Source organism: Laccaria bicolor, genomic scaffold, assembly GCF_000143565.1.
Source record: "Laccaria bicolor S238N-H82 LACBIscaffold_4 genomic scaffold, whole genome shotgun sequence".
Taxonomy (NCBI): domain Eukaryota; kingdom Fungi; phylum Basidiomycota; class Agaricomycetes; order Agaricales; family Hydnangiaceae; genus Laccaria; species Laccaria bicolor.
The window spans coordinates 1,774,929-1,792,989 of record NW_001889875.1 but is presented as its reverse complement, the minus strand read 5'-3'; the positions used below and the strand labels follow the sequence as shown (position 1 = coordinate 1,792,989).

General features: G+C 48.6%; 10 protein-coding genes across 10 annotated transcripts; 4 read left to right on the top strand and 6 right to left on the bottom strand.

Moving 5' to 3' along the window:
• Positions 1 to 260: 260 nt before the first annotated feature.
• On the bottom strand, positions 261 to 1,724 carry LACBIDRAFT_144436 (uncharacterized protein; the record flags this gene model as incomplete). The annotated part of the gene is made up of 5 exons (XM_001876645.1): positions 261 to 472; positions 512 to 1,235; positions 1,285 to 1,371; positions 1,422 to 1,595; positions 1,650 to 1,724. Coding segments are annotated over 5 exons (1,272 nt in total), but the record flags the coding sequence as incomplete, so codon positions are not given.
• Positions 1,725 to 2,066: 342 nt separating this feature from the next.
• LACBIDRAFT_245726 (uncharacterized protein) lies at positions 2,067 to 2,598 on the bottom strand (the record flags this gene model as incomplete). Its single annotated transcript, XM_001876644.1, has 3 exons — positions 2,067 to 2,352; positions 2,409 to 2,478; positions 2,535 to 2,598. Coding segments are annotated over 3 exons (420 nt in total), but the record flags the coding sequence as incomplete, so codon positions are not given.
• A 354-nt stretch (positions 2,599 to 2,952) lies between these two features.
• Positions 2,953 to 4,368, bottom strand: LACBIDRAFT_311796 (uncharacterized protein; the record flags this gene model as incomplete). Its single annotated transcript, XM_001876643.1, has 8 exons — positions 2,953 to 3,320; positions 3,370 to 3,453; positions 3,508 to 3,573; positions 3,621 to 3,782; positions 3,844 to 3,950; positions 4,002 to 4,095; positions 4,147 to 4,242; positions 4,296 to 4,368. The coding sequence occupies 8 exons, from the start codon at positions 4,366 to 4,368 to the stop codon at positions 2,953 to 2,955; spliced, it is 1,050 nt and encodes a 349-aa protein (XP_001876678.1).
• A 250-nt stretch (positions 4,369 to 4,618) lies between these two features.
• Positions 4,619 to 7,161, top strand: LACBIDRAFT_311795 (uncharacterized protein; the record flags this gene model as incomplete). The annotated part of the gene is made up of 4 exons (XM_001877089.1): positions 4,619 to 4,787; positions 4,837 to 6,495; positions 6,557 to 6,996; positions 7,045 to 7,161. The coding sequence occupies 4 exons, from the start codon at positions 4,619 to 4,621 to the stop codon at positions 7,159 to 7,161; spliced, it is 2,385 nt and encodes a 794-aa protein (XP_001877124.1).
• Positions 7,162 to 7,772: 611 nt separating this feature from the next.
• Positions 7,773 to 7,949, bottom strand: LACBIDRAFT_311794 (uncharacterized protein; the record flags this gene model as incomplete). Its single annotated transcript, XM_001876642.1, has 1 exon — positions 7,773 to 7,949. The coding sequence occupies one exon, from the start codon at positions 7,947 to 7,949 to the stop codon at positions 7,773 to 7,775; it is 177 nt and encodes a 58-aa protein (XP_001876677.1).
• Positions 7,950 to 7,970: 21 nt separating this feature from the next.
• Positions 7,971 to 9,580, top strand: LACBIDRAFT_311793 (uncharacterized protein; the record flags this gene model as incomplete). Its single annotated transcript, XM_001877088.1, has 3 exons — positions 7,971 to 8,151; positions 8,202 to 9,188; positions 9,243 to 9,580. 3 exons carry the CDS (start codon positions 7,971 to 7,973, stop codon positions 9,578 to 9,580), a joined length of 1,506 nt encoding a protein of 501 aa, XP_001877123.1.
• A 287-nt stretch (positions 9,581 to 9,867) lies between these two features.
• LACBIDRAFT_311792 (transcription initiation factor) lies at positions 9,868 to 11,982 on the top strand (the record flags this gene model as incomplete). The annotated part of the gene is made up of 4 exons (XM_001877087.1): positions 9,868 to 10,638; positions 10,698 to 11,036; positions 11,096 to 11,278; positions 11,335 to 11,982. 4 exons carry the CDS (start codon positions 9,868 to 9,870, stop codon positions 11,980 to 11,982), a joined length of 1,941 nt encoding a protein of 646 aa, XP_001877122.1.
• A 173-nt stretch (positions 11,983 to 12,155) lies between these two features.
• LACBIDRAFT_311791 (carbohydrate esterase family 4 protein) lies at positions 12,156 to 13,809 on the top strand (the record flags this gene model as incomplete). The annotated part of the gene is made up of 8 exons (XM_001877086.1): positions 12,156 to 12,372; positions 12,422 to 12,693; positions 12,744 to 12,932; positions 12,986 to 13,096; positions 13,146 to 13,180; positions 13,237 to 13,313; positions 13,363 to 13,615; positions 13,671 to 13,809. The coding sequence occupies 8 exons, from the start codon at positions 12,156 to 12,158 to the stop codon at positions 13,807 to 13,809; spliced, it is 1,293 nt and encodes a 430-aa protein (XP_001877121.1).
• A 313-nt stretch (positions 13,810 to 14,122) lies between these two features.
• Positions 14,123 to 16,580, bottom strand: LACBIDRAFT_382862 (Ste20-like serine/threonine kinase; the record flags this gene model as incomplete). The annotated part of the gene is made up of 7 exons (XM_001876641.1): positions 14,123 to 14,547; positions 14,601 to 14,734; positions 14,785 to 15,101; positions 15,152 to 15,617; positions 15,666 to 16,276; positions 16,324 to 16,522; positions 16,578 to 16,580. The coding sequence occupies 7 exons, from the start codon at positions 16,578 to 16,580 to the stop codon at positions 14,271 to 14,273; spliced, it is 2,007 nt and encodes a 668-aa protein (XP_001876676.1). The 3' UTR covers positions 14,123 to 14,270.
• A 116-nt stretch (positions 16,581 to 16,696) lies between these two features.
• Positions 16,697 to 17,412, bottom strand: LACBIDRAFT_188803 (60S ribosomal protein L35). Its single transcript, XM_001876640.1, has 5 exons — positions 17,375 to 17,412; positions 17,264 to 17,312; positions 17,105 to 17,209; positions 16,901 to 17,051; positions 16,697 to 16,844 (listed from the first exon to the last, which is right to left on the bottom strand). Exons 2-5 carry the CDS (start codon positions 17,299 to 17,301, stop codon positions 16,764 to 16,766), a joined length of 375 nt encoding a protein of 124 aa, XP_001876675.1. The 5' UTR covers positions 17,302 to 17,312; positions 17,375 to 17,412; the 3' UTR covers positions 16,697 to 16,763.
• Positions 17,413 to 18,061: the final 649 nt, after the last annotated feature.

Sequence of the window (18,061 nt, the reverse complement as noted above, 5' to 3'; positions counted from 1 at the left end):
GCATTTTATTACTATGGCAACTGTTAAAGATCCACCCTCCGCTGGTCGCCGCAAACCTAGATTGCCTGCGCCGTCTCTTCTGCTTGTTCATCTTGCACGATTTCGAGTTTATCTAGTACTTCTTCACTCGAAAAAGTGGGAACGGGAGCATCGCCTACTTGGGGGGTTGGGGCGGGTTCGGCTGGGATTTCTACACTTGCGTTGGGTGTAACGCCTTCAGATGGGTCAGAACCATCTCGAAGATCCTTGGTACCGCTCGTTAGACGCCGGATATCCGCCTCTGCTTTGGAGATGTTCTCAGCGGTAACCCTCGCTTGATTGGCCTCAAACCATGTCTTTTTCGTTTTGAGATCTTCAATGACACGGGGGACATCCACGCTTGCAGAAGGAGGCGGTATCGACAATGATAATAGGGCTGAAAGGGTAGGAAGAGGAACGTTAAGGGGGGTGTTCGCTGACGAGGAACTTGCAGCTGTAGACTCCTCCGACAATCCATTCTCCTTCGGCTGACCCTTTTTACCCTTGCCCTTGCCCTTACCTCCGACAAAGTATGCGTCTTCGGCTTTACCCTTCTTATTCAGCGCGACCAGACCCTCGGGTATCTCCTCAACTTTTCGAATGTCAAGTTTCGGCACACCTGCAACCTCAGCCTTTACGGAGAGAGAAGCAGACTTGAACGACACATGTCCGCTTGATTTCCCAGAGAAGTAGTCAATTAATGTTTGACAATCCTCAATCTGCGCCTGGAAAGCTGGAACCTGCGCTTCTTCTCGAATGCGTTCGGCAAGATCCTGTTTCTTTTGAGCTTCCTCTGCCGCCCGCTGAAGGCGAGCACGTTCTGCTCTCCTCGCACGATCCTCGTTGACTTTATTCCAATAACGATCATTGGCATCCCGGAACCGTTGAGCCGAATCACGTTTTTCATTGAAAAGATTCTTGATTTGGCTTTGCAGATTATCGCGTTCCTCGAAGAGTTTAGAGCGATCAGGATACGCTTCATCCCCCTCCCTCTTCAACTCGTCCAGCTCAGCTTTGATTGCGTCGTAGCGTTCAGATACCGCCTTCGACTCGGGGTCATCCAACTGCTTCTTCAGTTCGTCGATTGAATGACGGAGAGCATCGATGGATTCCTGCTCGGCCTGGAATCCTTCGACAGCACGTCGGTTACGCTTGCTTGAACTAATATCCTGAAGCGCACGCTTCTCTTCTGCGAGTTTCATGTTACCAGATTCGACCTGTTTTTCCAAATGCCTAAACAAACGTTCAGCCAGTCATTCATACTACAATATTTGGAACCTGCTTGATATGTGCGTCAACCTCGGCAACAGTTTTGAAGTTGATCTTGGTTTTCGCGGCTTGAAGATCTTTGATCTGCAATACTTTTTATAAATAATGTATGGACGCCTTGCGAGGTGACACACCTTCTTCTGAGCGCCGTCTTGGAGAGATTTCAACTGGTCTAGCACCTTGCCCCTCGACGTCTTATTTGCGGATTGTTTATCTCGGATGCTGTCCAATTCAGCACGAAGTGCATTTCTATGGTCGTTACCCGGACCAGACTTAGTTGTGCCGCCAATTTTGTCACGAACAGAGGTCTAGCGTGCAACATGTTTCTGAAAAGCTGCAAGCGAAAATACTGTGTAACCTACCAGCTTGATTTGCAGAGCGTCTATTTCTGCCTTAATTTTATCTTGTTCCGCGTCGTACGCCTTTTTGTCAGGTTTCCCGCCAGCTAACGTGGCCAGCGCGTCCGACACGTCTTTCTTGTCAGCAGTGGAAACAGGAGTAGCTGTTCCACTGCTGGATGCTGTCTTCGCCTTCGCAGCGCCATTGGCGGAGGGGGCAGCTTTTGACTTTGCAGCGGGCATTGTAGTTGGTGGTTCCGGGGAGGGATCAAGTAAAGGTGATCTGTCCACAATTTTCGAAAACCGTGTGAAAGCCCAGGAGACCCTTGACATCCACTCCCTTTTACTTGCATTTTATGCAAATGTATTTCTTACTTTTGCCCCGCTTTTTACCAACGGAAAAGGTTCAATAGTAATTCAAATTGAATTCAAACCCAATTTTTAAATCAGCACCCTCATATTCAGCTTCTCCACCTCCTTGTAGCACTCCTCATAGACCTCCCGGTAATCATCATCCTTATCAACCTCTTCACCCTCCTTCTGTTTGATTTTCCGTTTTTGATTGGGACACACCATTACACAACTTGTTGGCCGCTTAGTAGAACTCGCATGACCAAGTTCTTCCTTGGACGCAACAAAGATGTATGGTATCTGTGCCTCCTCGCTCAGCACAGGTAAATGGGAGATAATGTCGATTGGATTGATGTCTGCTGCAAGAATCAAGAGTCTAAGAAAAAGCAAAGCTTTCAGTAAGCACCAAACACGATAGTACCAGTAACTTACCCTTTCTCGCCCTTGCGTATCCCTTTCACCACCTCCTTCACTCCGCGCTTTACTTGCCGCGCTTTGGAAGCTGGTTCGATGGACTTGACGTTCATTTCATCCTCCAGACAAGAGTCGGGCACATACCTTTTTTTATCGTTTTGTGAAGTTTCTTGACGAGTTTCTTTTGTGCCAACGGATGCGCAAGAGGTGATAAATCTTCAAGAGGTATCACAATCTCCTCTTTATCTTTTTTTGCCTTTTTTGGTGACTGTATGAGAAATACAAAGTTAGATGTCCAGGAGAGACGGTAGTGTCAAAACGCACTCGAGTCGTTTCCACATCCAACATTTCGACGTCTTCTGGGCCCTCAACGTCTTTCCTCTTCTTCTCCCTCTTCTCTACCTTATCTTTGGCCATACGTCGTAGGCGCGATATTTAATATATGGAGTTTGTAGAGTTGTAGCAAGGAGGATTACTCGGTGATACCGTTGGGTGCAGAAGTTACAAAAATTGTGACGAGACGGTCACACACTTGAATTGACTACTTAGCACTAAAGTGACATTAGGCACAAGAAACTTCATGTTCACTGGGAGCCATGGAAGGTGCGACTGGAACATGGCCAAGTCCACGCAAAAAACTAAGGAAAACCCAAGACATACCACGTATCTCTGCATCATACCACCAATTCAGCGAGATCGTGATGTCTCTCGACTGTTGAACGTGATGCCACCAACCGACAGGCAGATATAAAACTTCCCCGGGCTTGAGAGTAACGTAGATTGGGGTAACATCCGATGGCAGCACACAAGGAAGCTGTGGGTTTGTGATGGATGCCCAGGGTACGAGGGGGACATCGGGCCCCGATGGAACGAGTTCAAGAGAAGAGGAGGGCGACCGCCGTGTGTATGATGCATGCGGATATGAGCGCTCTTCATAAATAGGGCTCAGTTGGCGATGGTATGTAGAGTCATCGTATACCTTGTAAGCACCACCCATCGGTGGGGGGGAGAAGCAAAAACTTCTTCTCTCCGCGCACCACTGCGTAGATATTTTCGTATGGATCTTCCGTTTGTTAAGAGACACTGAATGAAAAAATTTCGGAAGATAGTGACCTACCGCTATGAATGCTTGTCGTGCTTCTGCTGTTTCCCATCCAGATATTAACTGCATCGGGCCTTTTGCCTACACAATTCAATTACGGGGGACTAGCATCATAGGGGCCACCGTACCAAGGGCTTCAGTACACCAGGGAATTTCACTAGGCACGTCGGACCTGAGTGGTTCAAATTCTGAAGGAGAATTTGCGTCATCACCGCTCCGACCAAAGAAATCGCTTGAAAATAAGTTGCCGTTTTGTGACTGGAGATAACGAACTTCTCCGTCAACACCCTCTGTTGGCGAGATAACTAGATAAGAAACAAATGGAGGAACGGGTAGAGGGCGCCACTTGACCTGGCTCTTTGAGGTGTTTGATCAAGTCACCAATCGTCATCTTCTCTACAAATGGTTCGGCAAAGTAGAGTCTGTCGTCTGGCCCTCGAGAAAGAGCGTCTGCACGCCTTACGATGAAGTGTAAGGACCGATCAATGTTGAGGAACCTGAATGATCACCCGTCGGGGGTGGTTGCCACAGACACAAGACGTTCGCCCATTTGCTCATCGAGATACTGGTTGGACCAGCGTCTCAACGCAGGGATATCAAAACCTAGAGGCGTTCAAACTCAGGCAATGGGTACGTTTGATAAGAAAAATGTACCCTTGAAAACGACTGGTCTGGAAATGTGAACCAATCGCGAAAACTCGAGCGCCGTCGGGGGATGATCAAAGACTTCAATATGACCTCCGTTTAAGCCTGTGAAAAGTGCCTAGTATCTCTTTCTCAACAAAGATTGCCTAAATTATTACCCCGATATTCTTCAGAGAGTAGGCGCTGAGTGGCAGACATTGAACTCAATCCGGCACGTGCTTTGTCACTCATTGAACAACTTGAACTTCAAAAGGTACTACTTTGGTACTACCATCAAAGGCTCTCCGCGTCAGTCAAGTCGTGTCATAAATTCACTGAACGCGCTCTTTCCTCAAATACCAAAAGTTATGGTGGACAAGAAGAAAATCGCTGGGAAATCAAAGGGGAAAGCACCGGTCAGTCAAGCCACCACTAGACCCGTGTATCTCGAAGAGTGGACGCGTTGTATTAGGTGCCAACGGGTCAGAAGACTCTTTTTGAAATGTTTTCTCCCAGAAATGCTCCGCAGCCAGTATTAGGCTCATTTCCGACAAGTCTTAGTGATGAATCACCAGCAGGTGCTATACCGCCCACTGCGTACCCCGAGGGAGTTTTGCTGCCCTCTGCTCCTGTGACAGAACGGATTCTGGATAACGAGGGCGTCGAAATTTGTAAGTCCTTTATTTTATCACTGAGTGCACCGCACAACGAACATTTCAGATGGCGATTTCCATCCTTCTCCGATTCCCTTGGGAGATGCAAAATCGTCTTCGAGTTTAAGCCTATTGGAGAACAACATGGCCACAAAATTTCCATCCAGCTCGAGCCCCAGTTCATCTCCATTGCCACCCAACGGGGTACATCCTCAGCTGAACCTCAAGCTAGAGTTACCACACTCCGAAATCGTTGAAATTCTGTCAAATTCCAGTCCAATTCCATCGCCTGCCTCACCTAAGAGATGCAATTTGGCAGCCGCCACGCAAGCAAATTACCAAGACGGCTTGACCCCTCTAGGTGGAAGTCAGCACAAACCTATTGTGATCGATTCGTCTCCTATAAAGCCCGCCATCAAGCCATCAGCGACGGCTAAAATTGTACATCCTTTCTTCGGCTCTCATACCATCAAACCTCCACCCGCTTCAAAGATATCCTCGTTAAAGGGCGCGGCTACGCTGGAAGCACCATATCCGGACCGTTGCTCGCAGCATGTTAAGGGTCCACAATCACTACACGAGTCTTACGTCCGGGCCAACATACCCCGACGTCAGCTGATCCCAAAAACACAGCATGAAGAATTGAATGACTTCACATTTCTCACTTCGCCTACAGCACCGGACGCTTTGTCTTTGGAACCACTTTCTTTGTCTACATCGGCAGACAAAGAACGCGAGGATTGTCTTAGAAGTATTCCTGATGAGCATGTTGCGAATCATGCCGCCATTGGTCGGGTAGTGGATTCCGCGCGCTCAGGAGATACGCTGACCACCTCGCGCCATCCCTGGGCCGAAAAGTGGAGACCACGTTTCGCACAAGAAGTTCTTGGTAATGAGGCTTCCGCTATATATTTGCGCGATTGGTTGAGGGGTCTAGAGCTGCAACTAGAGGGCACTAAGCATACACCTGAGCAGCCTTCTTCGAAAAAAGATGGAATTCGCGGAACAACAACAGGTGCTAGAGGCCTAAAGCGTCCTTACATTGTCCGTGAAGTGGACAAAAGACAGAGGAAGAAGGCAAGGGCCAATGCCAAAGACGACGATTGGATTGTGAATACGGACGAGTCGGGTGACGAAGATGTACCGTGCAATAGAGAAGAGGACATGGACAATATATTTCTCCGAAACCAAACTCCTCCCGACTGTGCCACCACCAAGATTCTTCCGCCACGTCAAACCTTTGAGCAGCTGCACAATACGATTTTGCTTTCCGGACCCTATGGCACAGGAAAAACAGCTTGTGTTTATGCTTGTGCAGAGGAACTGGGCTGGGAGGTCTTTGAAGTCTACCCAGGAATAGGCAAACGGAATGGTGCTAATGTCGACAACCTAATCGGTGAGGTAGGAAGAAATCACTTAGTTCGCCAGATCCCGCGAAAACGGAATGAACTATTTGTGCCGCCATCACCTATAACATCAAGCGGAAATCGGAATAAGGACGAATCTCTGCTCAGACGAACGGAAGGAAGTCAAACTTTGTCAACAAACCTTCGAGACATTTTATGCCAGGTCGATGAGGAGCAGGCGGGAGACAAGACAACTGTTCGCCAATCCCTCATCTTGCTAGAGGAAGTAGACATTCTGTTCAAAGAGGATACTAATTTCTGGCCTACTCTCACACGAGTGATCAGAGAGTGCAAGCGGCCAGTGGTCTGTACATGTAATGGTGCGTTCCGCATCTTCCATCCTCTCTAAGAAACCAACTGTCATTCTTAAATTGGTCACAGACATTTCCCTCGTTCCCTTGCTTGATTTACCTCTACAAAAAGTGCTAGTTTTTGAGCCCTGCCCACCCCCGATTGCTGTATCCTATCTCCAAGGCTTGTTTTGTGCTGAAGGTTACGCCATAAACCGCGATGTGTTGCTTGGGATGTACGGCAGCGTCTATGAACCTGCTTTCGTAAGTATACATAACACGTCCGATATCGGGGTGACCGATGTTGCAACACACGATCTACGGCGGACAATCCACAGTCTTCAAGTCGTGGCCACAACAAGAGGGTTACCGCCAGAGGTCAAACCAGGCGTCGGTGAAGAAGAAGAACCGTCCCCAGAAGCTTATGAACCTGGGGGAATGCTGGCTACATATCGAGCAGCAGCGAATCATGCCGATCATATATCGTTCTTGGACAGTTTTGTTAGCCAAGAATCAGCGAAAGTACTAATTGTACGTGTTCCGACGCTACATACGACTGTGTTGGGGTATTGAAAACAGCGTGGCAACAGGCTCTCGATATTGCAGGCTCTGCACCATCTGCTGATGATGAGCTGGGGCACACGATTCTTTATGAGTCAGCAGGGTATACGAGAGGCGCTGGCGATGTGGGAATAAGCAACCGAGAAAAGGAGATGTTCTCGACTGCAACATGGCTTGCACATGGCATGTTCGCAGATGTCAAAAATAGGACGCATCAAGAGCGCGAATTATTATACGCTCGGACAAGATATCAAAAAAATATTGGCAAGGTGCTGAAGCAGTTCTGTCTGGAAGGAATCTATGCCAACGGACGTCGCTGTCTTTACACAGAGTATGGGCCATGGATACGGGCTATGGTGACGGGTGAAGACGAGCAGGAGAGGCTTTTTGAAAGCCGACAGCGGAGTGGACGGTTGACGCGAAACAGCGGGGGTTGTTATGATCGATGTGTGATTGTGAGCGAGGATGCAAGAGAGGGATTGTCGAGTAGTGTGTTTAAATCCTAAATAGTATAGCTTGTTTACATAACCCAATCAAGCGCTTTACTGCATCATTTCTTGGCTTGGTCCAAGCTGCAACAAAGTTCTTTGAGAGTCAGACAGCGTCAAAGGTTGGCGAAGAAACTGGCATTACTTGGGTATTACAGCTAATCTTGAGCTGATCTCACTCTGATGGTCAGAGTTGGGATGACAGACCAGGACGATACCATCGCAAATGGGGCAAGCAGGCATCCATCCCAACGGGACTCATCGAAATATTCCCCAGTCACCTCTCTTGCGTCGCTGGAGTATCTTCAGACTCAGCGCAGAGGCTCCATTACGGATCCATCTCTCCATGCTGCTCCTGTGAAAGTAAATACTTCTTATCGGCAACACCCAGACCCCCCTGGCTCTCCTTCTTCGGGTCCATCTTCTGCCCACCATGATTCAACCCTCAAAAGCCACATGGCTGAATCGCGTTCCTCTGACCCCCGTCCGTCCTCCCCATACGTGTTTGGAGACGCCACGTTGCCCTCTTCCGATCACAATTCACACCTACGCAAGCTATTGCATTCTCCGTCTTCGGACCACCGACCCCCCTCTTCCTTGTCTCATGATTCACAAGAACAATCTCGTAATATGTCAGGTATTGCGTTACATTCACGTCCTTTGTAACCAATGCTGACATCCCCTCAGCCTCTTCAAACTCCAAGGAACCATCTCATCTGAATGTTGACCATGATAGACATAATCCCACAAGTCGTCGAGGCGTTCGCGAACATCAATCTTTTGATTTTAACATGCGCAGACATTCAATCGCTGTCGGCCAAAACCCCATCACCCTTCCTCACCTATCGTCGACAGCACATGGGACCAAGAGAAAGATGTCTGTGGATCGAAGTGTATTTGCCCCAGTTGGTGAGGATATAGATCCTCAACTAGTTGGTCCCGGCGTACCCAGTGGAATGGATATGGACGCAGACGCGCCTGCGCCTAAACGACGCGGCTCTGCTATCGACACCCAACGAATATCCCAGCTGAGTTTAAATGATCGTCGCAACTCGGTAGATTCCCGAGCGGCGCAGTGGTTTGTGAACGAGAGACGGGACTCGGCTCCTTCCGTGTTTCCCAACGTTTCAAGCATGTCTCCCTACAACCCAGGCTTCAATCCCGGTGATTCATCGCATAGTCGCCTTCCCCAAAGTATGACTTCCTTCTCGTGGCCAGTCAATTCACAGCCTGCAGACCAAGAAACTCCATCAATGCAGAGCGACGGGGATTCTAACATGAGTTCGCGTCCTTTTGATTCAAGTACTCACATGAACATTGTCCCTTCCATGAATTATCCTCCTGATCGGCGGATGTCCGTTCCCGATACGCTTACACATTCTGGACCGACCAGAATATTGCGCTCCAGGTCCCGCCCTCCCTCACGTCAAAACACAGGCTCTGGACCTTCATCGGGGCAGGAAGACCTTGTTAGTGCTCCTTCACCCAACGCGTCTAGCAAATCTGCGAAAGATGGCGCAACTCCATATTCTCGCTCCCCTGAACTTCGTGTATCACACAAGCTCGCAGAGAGGAAGCGGCGGAAAGAGATGAAAGAGCTTTTTGACGATTTGCGGGACCAATTACCAGCTGACCGTGGCATGAAAGCAAGCAAATGGGAAATTTTGACAAAAGGTTTTTATTACAAGCCAATTCTATATAAACGTCGCTGAATCGACTCTTTTTCAGCCATCGAATTTGTTTCGCATCTGAAGCAAAGTCATCAGCACATGGTGCAAGAGGTGGAACTATTAAGACGAGAGGTGGAAACATTGCGCCAAGGAGGAATGCAGGCTTTCCCTCCTAGTGGGCCGCAATCGCACCCAGTCGCGTACGGGCAAGTCCCCCCCATGGCGGGGCAATTTCCCCACGCCCCATCGGGTGTCATGCAACAGCATCCCCCAGGTCCCCCCCATCATCCGGGACATCGCCCCGAATCTTCTCAAAACGTTTACTCTCCTGGTATCAACCATTCACCATCTCAAAATGGCAACGTTCATCGACCTGATGGAGGCGCCACTTCATGATAATGGAATGGCGGATATTTTCGGTATGTATCAATAGGGATTTTGTTTTCTTTGCTATGAACATTTCGAGTTGGGATGTAAATAATTAATTGGTTTCATGTTTGCTTGCAACTCGCGTTTTGTTTGTCCGTGTTAATTATTGGGGGCTTCGCCGGCTGCTGGAGTGGCGCGCCACTCATCCCAAACCACAAACTCGGTTATCTTGCAGTTATCCTCTCTTCTCCCTTACCTATATCCCCTACTATTCGGCTGTCTCTTCGTAATTTTTCTTGACTAGCTTATTGGCCATGGCCCCCAAAGCACAGCCGTCGCTCTCAATGCTATTCCATCCAAAGAAAGGCCCTAAACAAGAAAAATCATCAACACCGAAGCCCGTACCCTCAAATTCTCGTCCCAAATCTTTCCCGGAAGAGGACGAAGATGAGTTGAAACTTCCCGATGGGCCTTTTCAAGATTTCAGACTACTGTCTTCCGCCCTTAATGGCTGGAAATACGATGTCATGAAGTTTGACTCTCGCAAACCCGTAGAGATATCCAAGTGGACAGCGCCCATCAAATTAAACAGAAAGGACTTACGGCGTGACGAGGGAGTAACGAACGGTGCGCCAGAAGCTGTGGGGCCAATGCTTGGGCCAGATGGGAAGCCTGTAGTTGGCGCTGACGGGAAGATGGTTATGGTCGACGTTGATGGGCGGCCGATAAATAACCGAGATGACAGTTTGGGTATAGGAAAAGGCAAAGACAAAGACAAAGGAAAAGGGGTCGCAAACGGAAAGAAACGATTTCAAAAGAAGACGAGGCAGGTGTTCTATGTCCCCGAGGAGGTGAGGCAGCTGCGCCGGGAGGAAAGGTACCCATGGGTGATGGAGGATTCGTCATCGATGCACAACGAGCTTTGGATTGGCCAGATGGAGGACGCATCCAAGTCCGAGACCCATGCTTTTTTCATGCCCGCCGCAAACGACGTATTCAAGTTCGTGCCTGCCCATCGTTGGTATAAATTCCAAAAGCGACTCAAACACGATCTTCCGACGGACACTGCTAAAGTGGAGTCACTAGTATGTACAAGTGGAGGCATAACGATTAAACCCACTCATATTTCTCTGCTTCCGTGCAGTATACTCTTAGTCAGAAGCGAGACCCGCAAGCGTGGCTAGCCAGTCGGAACGGCGGAAAGGGTCCGTCCGCTGCGACTGCAGCCATGTTCAAAGCGGAAGCTAATCCTGTTGTTGCCGGCGAGGGGCAAAGTTTAGGACCAGGGGGGCGGAAATTGAAAGCGGTCGATAGCGGGATGAACGGTTTATTTGATGATGAGGATGATGGAGCTCAGAGTCGGAGAGAAAAAGAACTCGGAGAGGAAGGCGACTTGGATGAACAAGTCTACGAGGAAGACTTTGCAGATGACGAAGAGAAGATGGATTTGGATGAAAATGATGAAGAAGCAAAGGAACTGGAGGTATGTATGGTTTCCCTTTGTGCGGGGTTCCTTAACTTATGCTCATTCGATACATACAGGAACGACTCAAACGAGAGTATAAGGCTGCTAATAAGCAACGGGATACCGGGGTAGATGACTCGGACGAGAAAGAAGAACCCACGAAAAGCAAACAAGCGAAGGCGATGCAAAAGATGATCCGTAATAGAGAAGGCAATGAGGCATACGAGTCTGACGAGGACGAGAACCCGTACGCGAGTTCAGTACGTCCATCCCGTCTTCGTAAGATGTGCACAATACACTAATATTGGGGTTCCAGGAGGAGGAAGAAGAAGAAGAAGAGGAACTTCCGGTTCCAACTGGACCTGCAATCCAGCAACAACAAGCGGATTCCAGACCCAATACGCCCAAACTACATCCAAACCGCCCTAATGCAATATCCAAACCTGGTTCACGAGCTACATCCCCATCTAATTCCCCTGGACTTGGCGGCCACACTATGGTGGCCAAGCGTGCTACAAGTCCCAAGGTACCCAAGCCCAGACCTGTTGGCAGTGCTAGTGGCGGTAATAGTCCCCTTGGAAGTCGAGCAAACAGTCCTGTGGCAGGTAGCCGAGCAACTAGTCCCGCACGGTTGGATAGTATCAACGGTAACCAGAAGAAACGGAAGGCCGATGATTCTTTGAACTCGACTGTAGCCTCGCCAAACAGTGTTCCGCCGCCCAAGCCAAAGAAGCGAAAGGGACAACCACCCGGGACAGTCCCAGTCCCGGTTTCCCCGGCAGAACTGGAAATGATGCTGGTGGAATGGTTGAAAAATACGCCAAACGCCACTACACGAGATTGCATCCAGCACTTTACACCATATCTGACGGATGGTGACAAAAAGACTGGATTTTCTGCGATGGTACGCAAGGTTGCCCAATTGAAGGGAGGTGTTTTGGCATTACGTACGATCGTTACGTAACACATATTCTATTATTCGCCCAAATTTGATGGTTTGCGTTCAGGGTCAAAAATGCAGCATCAAAAATTGAGCTTCTTCTGTCCTTTCTCTTCGTCGTCTCTCGCGTGCTCAAGGCCAGGCTGCTCGTCGCGTTCCTCAGCTGCCTTGCCTTGTCTCGCCTTATTTCTTCCAATATGCTTCTCGTGTGGGCTGCTCTCCAACTTGTGGCATTGCCCATCTGTCGGGCAGTTGCCATCCCTAATCCGACGTCAGGAGCCTATAACGACCACCCTCACGATATCAATCCCCCTCTTCCTGGTCTTTGGTATCACACAGAGGATCACCCAGTTAATGCTCTGTTCAGACGCGCTACTAACGACGGTGTTACTTACGCGCCGGTTGGCTCTTCGAGTGCGTCTTTGTATTGCTGCATGTTATCCTGTTTTCATATCCCTTTTAGCCTGGTCAAGTTCATTTCCCCAGTCCTCTCCGAACCCAAGCGCGTTACCTGCCGAATGGGTTAGCGCTCTCAATGCTGCAGTCGCCGCAGGGAAAATTCCAAATATACCTCAGTCATCAAACACACCAGGGGTCAATCCTGTGTATCCCCCTGGTGTCAACCCAAGTGGTCCAGAAGTTTGCTCAGCCACGTACAAGTGCAGGAACCCCGCCGACCTTTGGGATGCTCCGACAGGTGTTTTTGCTAGTTCATTTGATGATGGCCCTCTGCCTGTGAGAGACCAATTCTGACTGATAAGCATCAATCTAACCAACTTTCCCAGCCGACTACTCAGCTTGTTCAATTTTTTAACTCTAATAACGAGACAACGACGCATTTTATGATTGGTATCAACATCATCAATAATCCGCAACAGTTCCTCGCTGCCTTCAGTAGTTCGCATGATATAGGCGTTCATACCTGGACACATCCTTACATGACTACCTTGAATAATCTCGATGTCCTTGGCCAGGTGTGTCTATTTTATTATACTAATATGCAATCTGATCGATCATCGTTAAACAGCTCGGGTGGACAATACAGCTCATTCACAATTCCACTGGTGGTCGAGTGCCGAAATACTGGAGACCCCCTTATGGTGATTCTGATAATCGGGTCAGGGCAATTGCAAAGGAGGTGAGCTTATTTTTTGGTGCACCCCCATGGGTCTTTCTGAAATGAAAAGGTATTCGGCATGGACACTGTCATTTGGAATCAAGAGTAAGCGTACTGTCAAAGGTTGGTTGAAGTTCGCATTCACCTCTCTTCTTCTCTAGCACTGGGGACTGGAGCCTTACAACGGGCGGAACGACTCCACAGGCTGTTCAATCTAGTATGCAGCGGTTCTTAACTGGTAAATTCATACCATTTATTCTTCCGAATGGCAACCGACCACCATCTAGGACCCAAATCCCCAGGACTGATGATTCTGGAGCACGAGCTCACTCCTCAATCCGTGTCTGCGTTTATTGCTGCCTATCCCCTCATCAAAGGCAACGGCTGGAGTTTACAGTCATTAGCACAGTTGTATGGTGGCCGATCCTATCAAAATGCCCAGGGCTCTTCGTCAAATGATGTTGTGCCTGCGGGGGTTCTGGTTGCACAAAATACAACAACGCTTTCAGCCAGTCGTTCAACGTTGTCGACTTCGCAAACGTTAGCATTTATTTTCCATCTTTCCGTTGGATATTAACCATATCAGTCTGTACAGTGCCACTTCTACCAGTTTCGTGGTAGCAACACCAACGCCAACCCCGGCGCACAGCTCCGCGATATCCATCCAGCACCGTCCTTACATTTGGCAGCTACCATGCCTTCTGATTGCCATTCTTGCTACTCACTCGGCGTAGACTATAACCTGACTGCGAGACCTCCCATTCATACCGGACTTTGACGATACCTTCTTATAATATCCAACTTCACAAGACAGACACAATTGGACTCTTGGCGGATTTTAATGTTTTGGACACTTTCTTCGGACACTTGCTTTCCTTGTGGATTTCGGAAGGAGCACATGACTTTACTATTTGTAGATAGGACAGCGCTACGAGATTTGCTTCATCGGACGATACCATTTACGATATTACGATATTGCTTTAAGCGTTTCCCCTGCCTATATGTACGAGCATTCGTTGTGGATGTAAAATCACTTCAAGCGTGTACTTTGTGATTGTAATAAATGTTACATTGCAAGTCATGAGTATCCTGTCATGAGTATCGTGAGTGCGTGGAGTCATAAACTAACTAGCATTACATTAATATCCTTCAGAAAGAAAACGTAAAAATATTATCGGGGCGAGGCAAGGTGGTATCAAGTTGACAGCATACTGGGCCATTTGAGCTTCAAACCTTCAAGCCACCGCAGGTAAAGGAGCTCTGATATTGGTGACCTACGGGGTGGCGAATCCGGAATCGGAGTTGCTGCTGAAGTTGGTAATATGGACGTTGACGGAGATGGCAAACCAGATATCTCCTCCTGCTCTTCAGTGACTACCAAGCCTTTGGCAGTCATCTCGCTTTTCCTGATTATCCGTTTGTGTGGGAACAAAATACGGGACGTTTGAACATGATTTTTGACAGAAGCGTTGCTTGGGGGTTAATGTGTCAGGCAACGGTATTGTAATTCGATGGAAAAACCCACTCATTGATCCCTTGCAGAATATCAAGGATAAGGGTATAAGTTAGCTCCGCGTTTGCCTCCTTGAGCTCAGCGAACCCTCTCAACAACATACTGAGGGATTCGATCTCCCGGGCGTCCATATCATCTCGAATAGCCTGCAATGTTTTATGAGATATGAATAGGAAAGTGACCAGTCCAGACCCACCGTTTGTAAGATCGGAATTACAACTTCGTCCACCATGGCCCGCCCAGCCTTGGAAGTTTCACTCACCGTGCGCCGATGGGATGACGGCGCTCGTGAAAAGGAGGAGCCATTCCCCTCTCTTTTCATACTGCCTACAAATTCCGCCGATAGGCGCAAAGACCCGACAGGGTCAACCTTCTTGATTGGCCGAATAGTGTCAACACCTGTTCCAAGATCCGCCTCCCTAACGACTGTTCCCGACCCATTCAAAGATGTTCGTTCGCTATATGATGACCGGCGCGTGCCTCGAATGGAGCCAGAATAGGCTGGAGGTGCGCCTAGAAATAGGGAATTTAGAAGAACGTAAAGAGTGGACAGATTCACGTACCAGAGGGTGGGTCGTCACCAGCTGTCGGTGGTTGAGCTTCCGTTCCTGGCAGAGGTTGAGGCTTAATGATAACCGTGGAGCGTGGAGCTGTTTCGTCCGCTGAGCTGAGAATAGGGTCACTTCCTTTGGTAGCAGCACCTGTGTCTATTGAATTACAGATTTCGCTTTGGATCTCCTCGTTATCACTTTCTGGAATCATTCTGGAAGGCATAAGGAGCTCATTGGCCGTTCCGCGGAATGCGCCCAGCGCAGCGACCGATTTGACGGTATCGAAATTCCAATCGCTGCGCATAGTGTCATTAGCGTCCCACGTGAGGGTATTCCGTACGCTGGGGTGATGGGCTTGTCCTTTTGCAGGAGTACGAGCACGATAATCTTGATACCGCTCAATGAGTTCGGTCAGGTGTGAAGTCTTCTTGGCATTGCGTATGAAACGATGTTCAAGTAGTTCATTAGCCGACGGCCGCTACATGCTAATAAGATCTACCAACAGCAAAGAAGGCAAGTAACTAACCGTCTTGGGGTCCTTTGTCAAGCATTGTGCAACAAAGTCCTTGAATGTTGCAGAAAATAAGCCTTCCAAAACTGGGGGTTTTGCTTTGGGAATCAAAAAGAGTACGCGCATAGGATGGTATTCCGCCAAGGGTGGCTCCCCCTTTGCCATTTCGATGGCCGTAATTCCTAGACTCCACAAATCCGCCTTTGCATCGTAACCTGCTTGACGGATGACCTCTGGCGCCATCCAAAAGGGTGTTCCAACAAACGTATGACGAAGGGTATTTGTCAATTGTGCAGCTACTCCAAAATCGGCTAGTTTCACTTTCCCAGAAGACGAGAGGAGGACGTTGGCTGCCTTGATGTCTCGATGAATAGTGCCTTCTGTGTGTAAATAGTCAAGACCAAGAAGCAGCTCCCGACAGATAACGGCAATATGGTCCTCCGTAAACACGCCAGGTTTCAGAAGATCTAAACAAGAGCCGCCTGCCAGATACTCCATCACGATCCAAAGCTTGTAAGAAACGACAAAGGAGCCGTAATAGCGCGTAACGTATTCCGAATCACATTGGGCAAGGCTGGCAATTTCTTGCTGGATTTCCGAAATATCGTCATCAGAATCTTCCAAGTCTACAAAACATCAAGAGATTGGTTGCCCCGAATCCAAAAAGACGAACCTATCTGCTTGATTGCAACTATTTGCTTGGTGTCGTTATGAATCGCCTTGTAGACAGTCCCAAAACTGCCTGTCCCTAATTTCTCAAGGAGTGTGTATTGACTGGCAGGATTGCTGCTGGGGACGGGGTAAGGCCCTCGAGGCGAAGGTTTCTGCTCTGCTCTTGGGGAAGTCGATGGGGAGTGGGTTAAAGACCTTGGCTGAACATATAATAATTGTGAGGATTGCGATGAGAATGGAAGTCAAGTAACTTGCCATGATAAGCCCTGCTGGCCGCTTCAATCAATGAAGGAAGGACGAAGACGACGACGACAAGACGTCGCAGGACGTCACTAAGTAAGCTTAGATAAGCCTCAAGTGCTCAAAGGTAAATGTTTCATCGCACGCCAAGCATATTACGTAATTGCCTTTTACATAAAGCATAGCACGTCAACATATCACTCAAGCCCGCACTGCGTACTTTCTGATGGGGAAATTTAAATCCTTCTTTCGCTGCTTTAGTGTCTTAAGCGATGATTCGTGCTGGAATAAAATAAACCATCAGTCAAAGTAATTATGGCCACGTCTAACCGACCGACCTTTGTCATTCGCCGTCTAATTGCGCGTGTCTTCTTTGGCCGGAGGTCAAGAGGAAGGTACTTCTTGTCCTTGTAGTATTCGCGGAGATTTTGGCGAGCCTTCTGGTTCATCACTGTCAGCACGCGTGCGATCGATTTGCGGACGGCAGAGCTGCAAAATCTTAGGTTTAAATGCGCAGAATAGAATATCCTTTTATAACGCACATCTTCGTCAGCTTGGACGCGGACCCTCCTGCAATCTTCTGTACCCGCAGAGCGAGGAGCTCATTCTTCAGCTCCAAAAGTTGTTTTGACAAGTCGTTCTTTGACCTAAACCCTCTCGATCAGCAATACGTTTCAACACTGAGGCCGCTCGCTGCCTACTTGGATTGGAGCTCGTAGGCCTTGACTTTTCCAGGCATATTGATGGTGTCTAAACAAAAAAACGTGTCATTAGCAGCCAACTCAAAGGGGAGCGACGAATAATGAACATACCTTGAGGAGAGCGTTTCTACTTTACAATCACTTCACTCAAAGGTGTGTGACCGGTTTGAAAACCTTATTTCTCATAACTATAAAGCTACTCCCACGCCATATAGCATTATGTAATCGAGAATCGCACCTGTCTCTCAGAAGGCATGCTCCTCCTACGGATTCAGTTTCTTCCAGTCTGGTCAAGTACTTCAAAACCGACATTACCGACGTTGCCAAAATTGATGGCACTGTCGAGTGGACGAAAGATACGGGAGCCGTTCTTGGTGGTGTAATCGATTGTGCAGGAGTAGGCACAGCAGCAAAAATAATCAATGCACACGGGCCTCACTTCTCGATCTTTGGAGTTTTGCTATTGACGTGAACCTCACTGGGTCGTATAACCTGTCACGTCTTGCTCTGAAACACCTCGTCAAGGTTTCTTTCAATGAAGGAAGCGATGTGGAAGGAGGTGTCGTTATATCCGTTGCAAGTGCTGCTGTTGTGTCAGATCTCCGCTCGTTAATGGCCCGACGTTGACGACCCGTCCGGAGTCCGAGGGTCAGCGAGGTCAAACGGCTTACTCTGCCACGAAAGGAGCTCTCCGGTTCATGACGCTCCCGATGGCGCGCGACCTCGCCCCACACGCGATTCGTGTTGTTATCATTGCACCTGGAGTGTTCGACTCCAGCATGACTGCCAACTTCCCGG

Excerpts from the sequence above, each read along its gene's own strand:
- LACBIDRAFT_188803 (XM_001876640.1), bottom strand. The coding sequence starts at position 17,301 with ATGCCTGGAAAAGTCAAGGCCTACGAGCTCCAATCCAA. Across the intron at positions 17,210-17,263 it reads GCCTACGAGCTCCAATCCAA|GTCAAAGAACGACTTGTCAA; the intron begins GTAGGCAGCGAG and ends GAGAGGGTTTAG. Across the intron at positions 16,845-16,900 it reads TTAGACGGCGAATGACAAAG|CACGAATCATCGCTTAAGAC; the intron begins GTCGGTCGGTTA and ends ATTTTATTCCAG.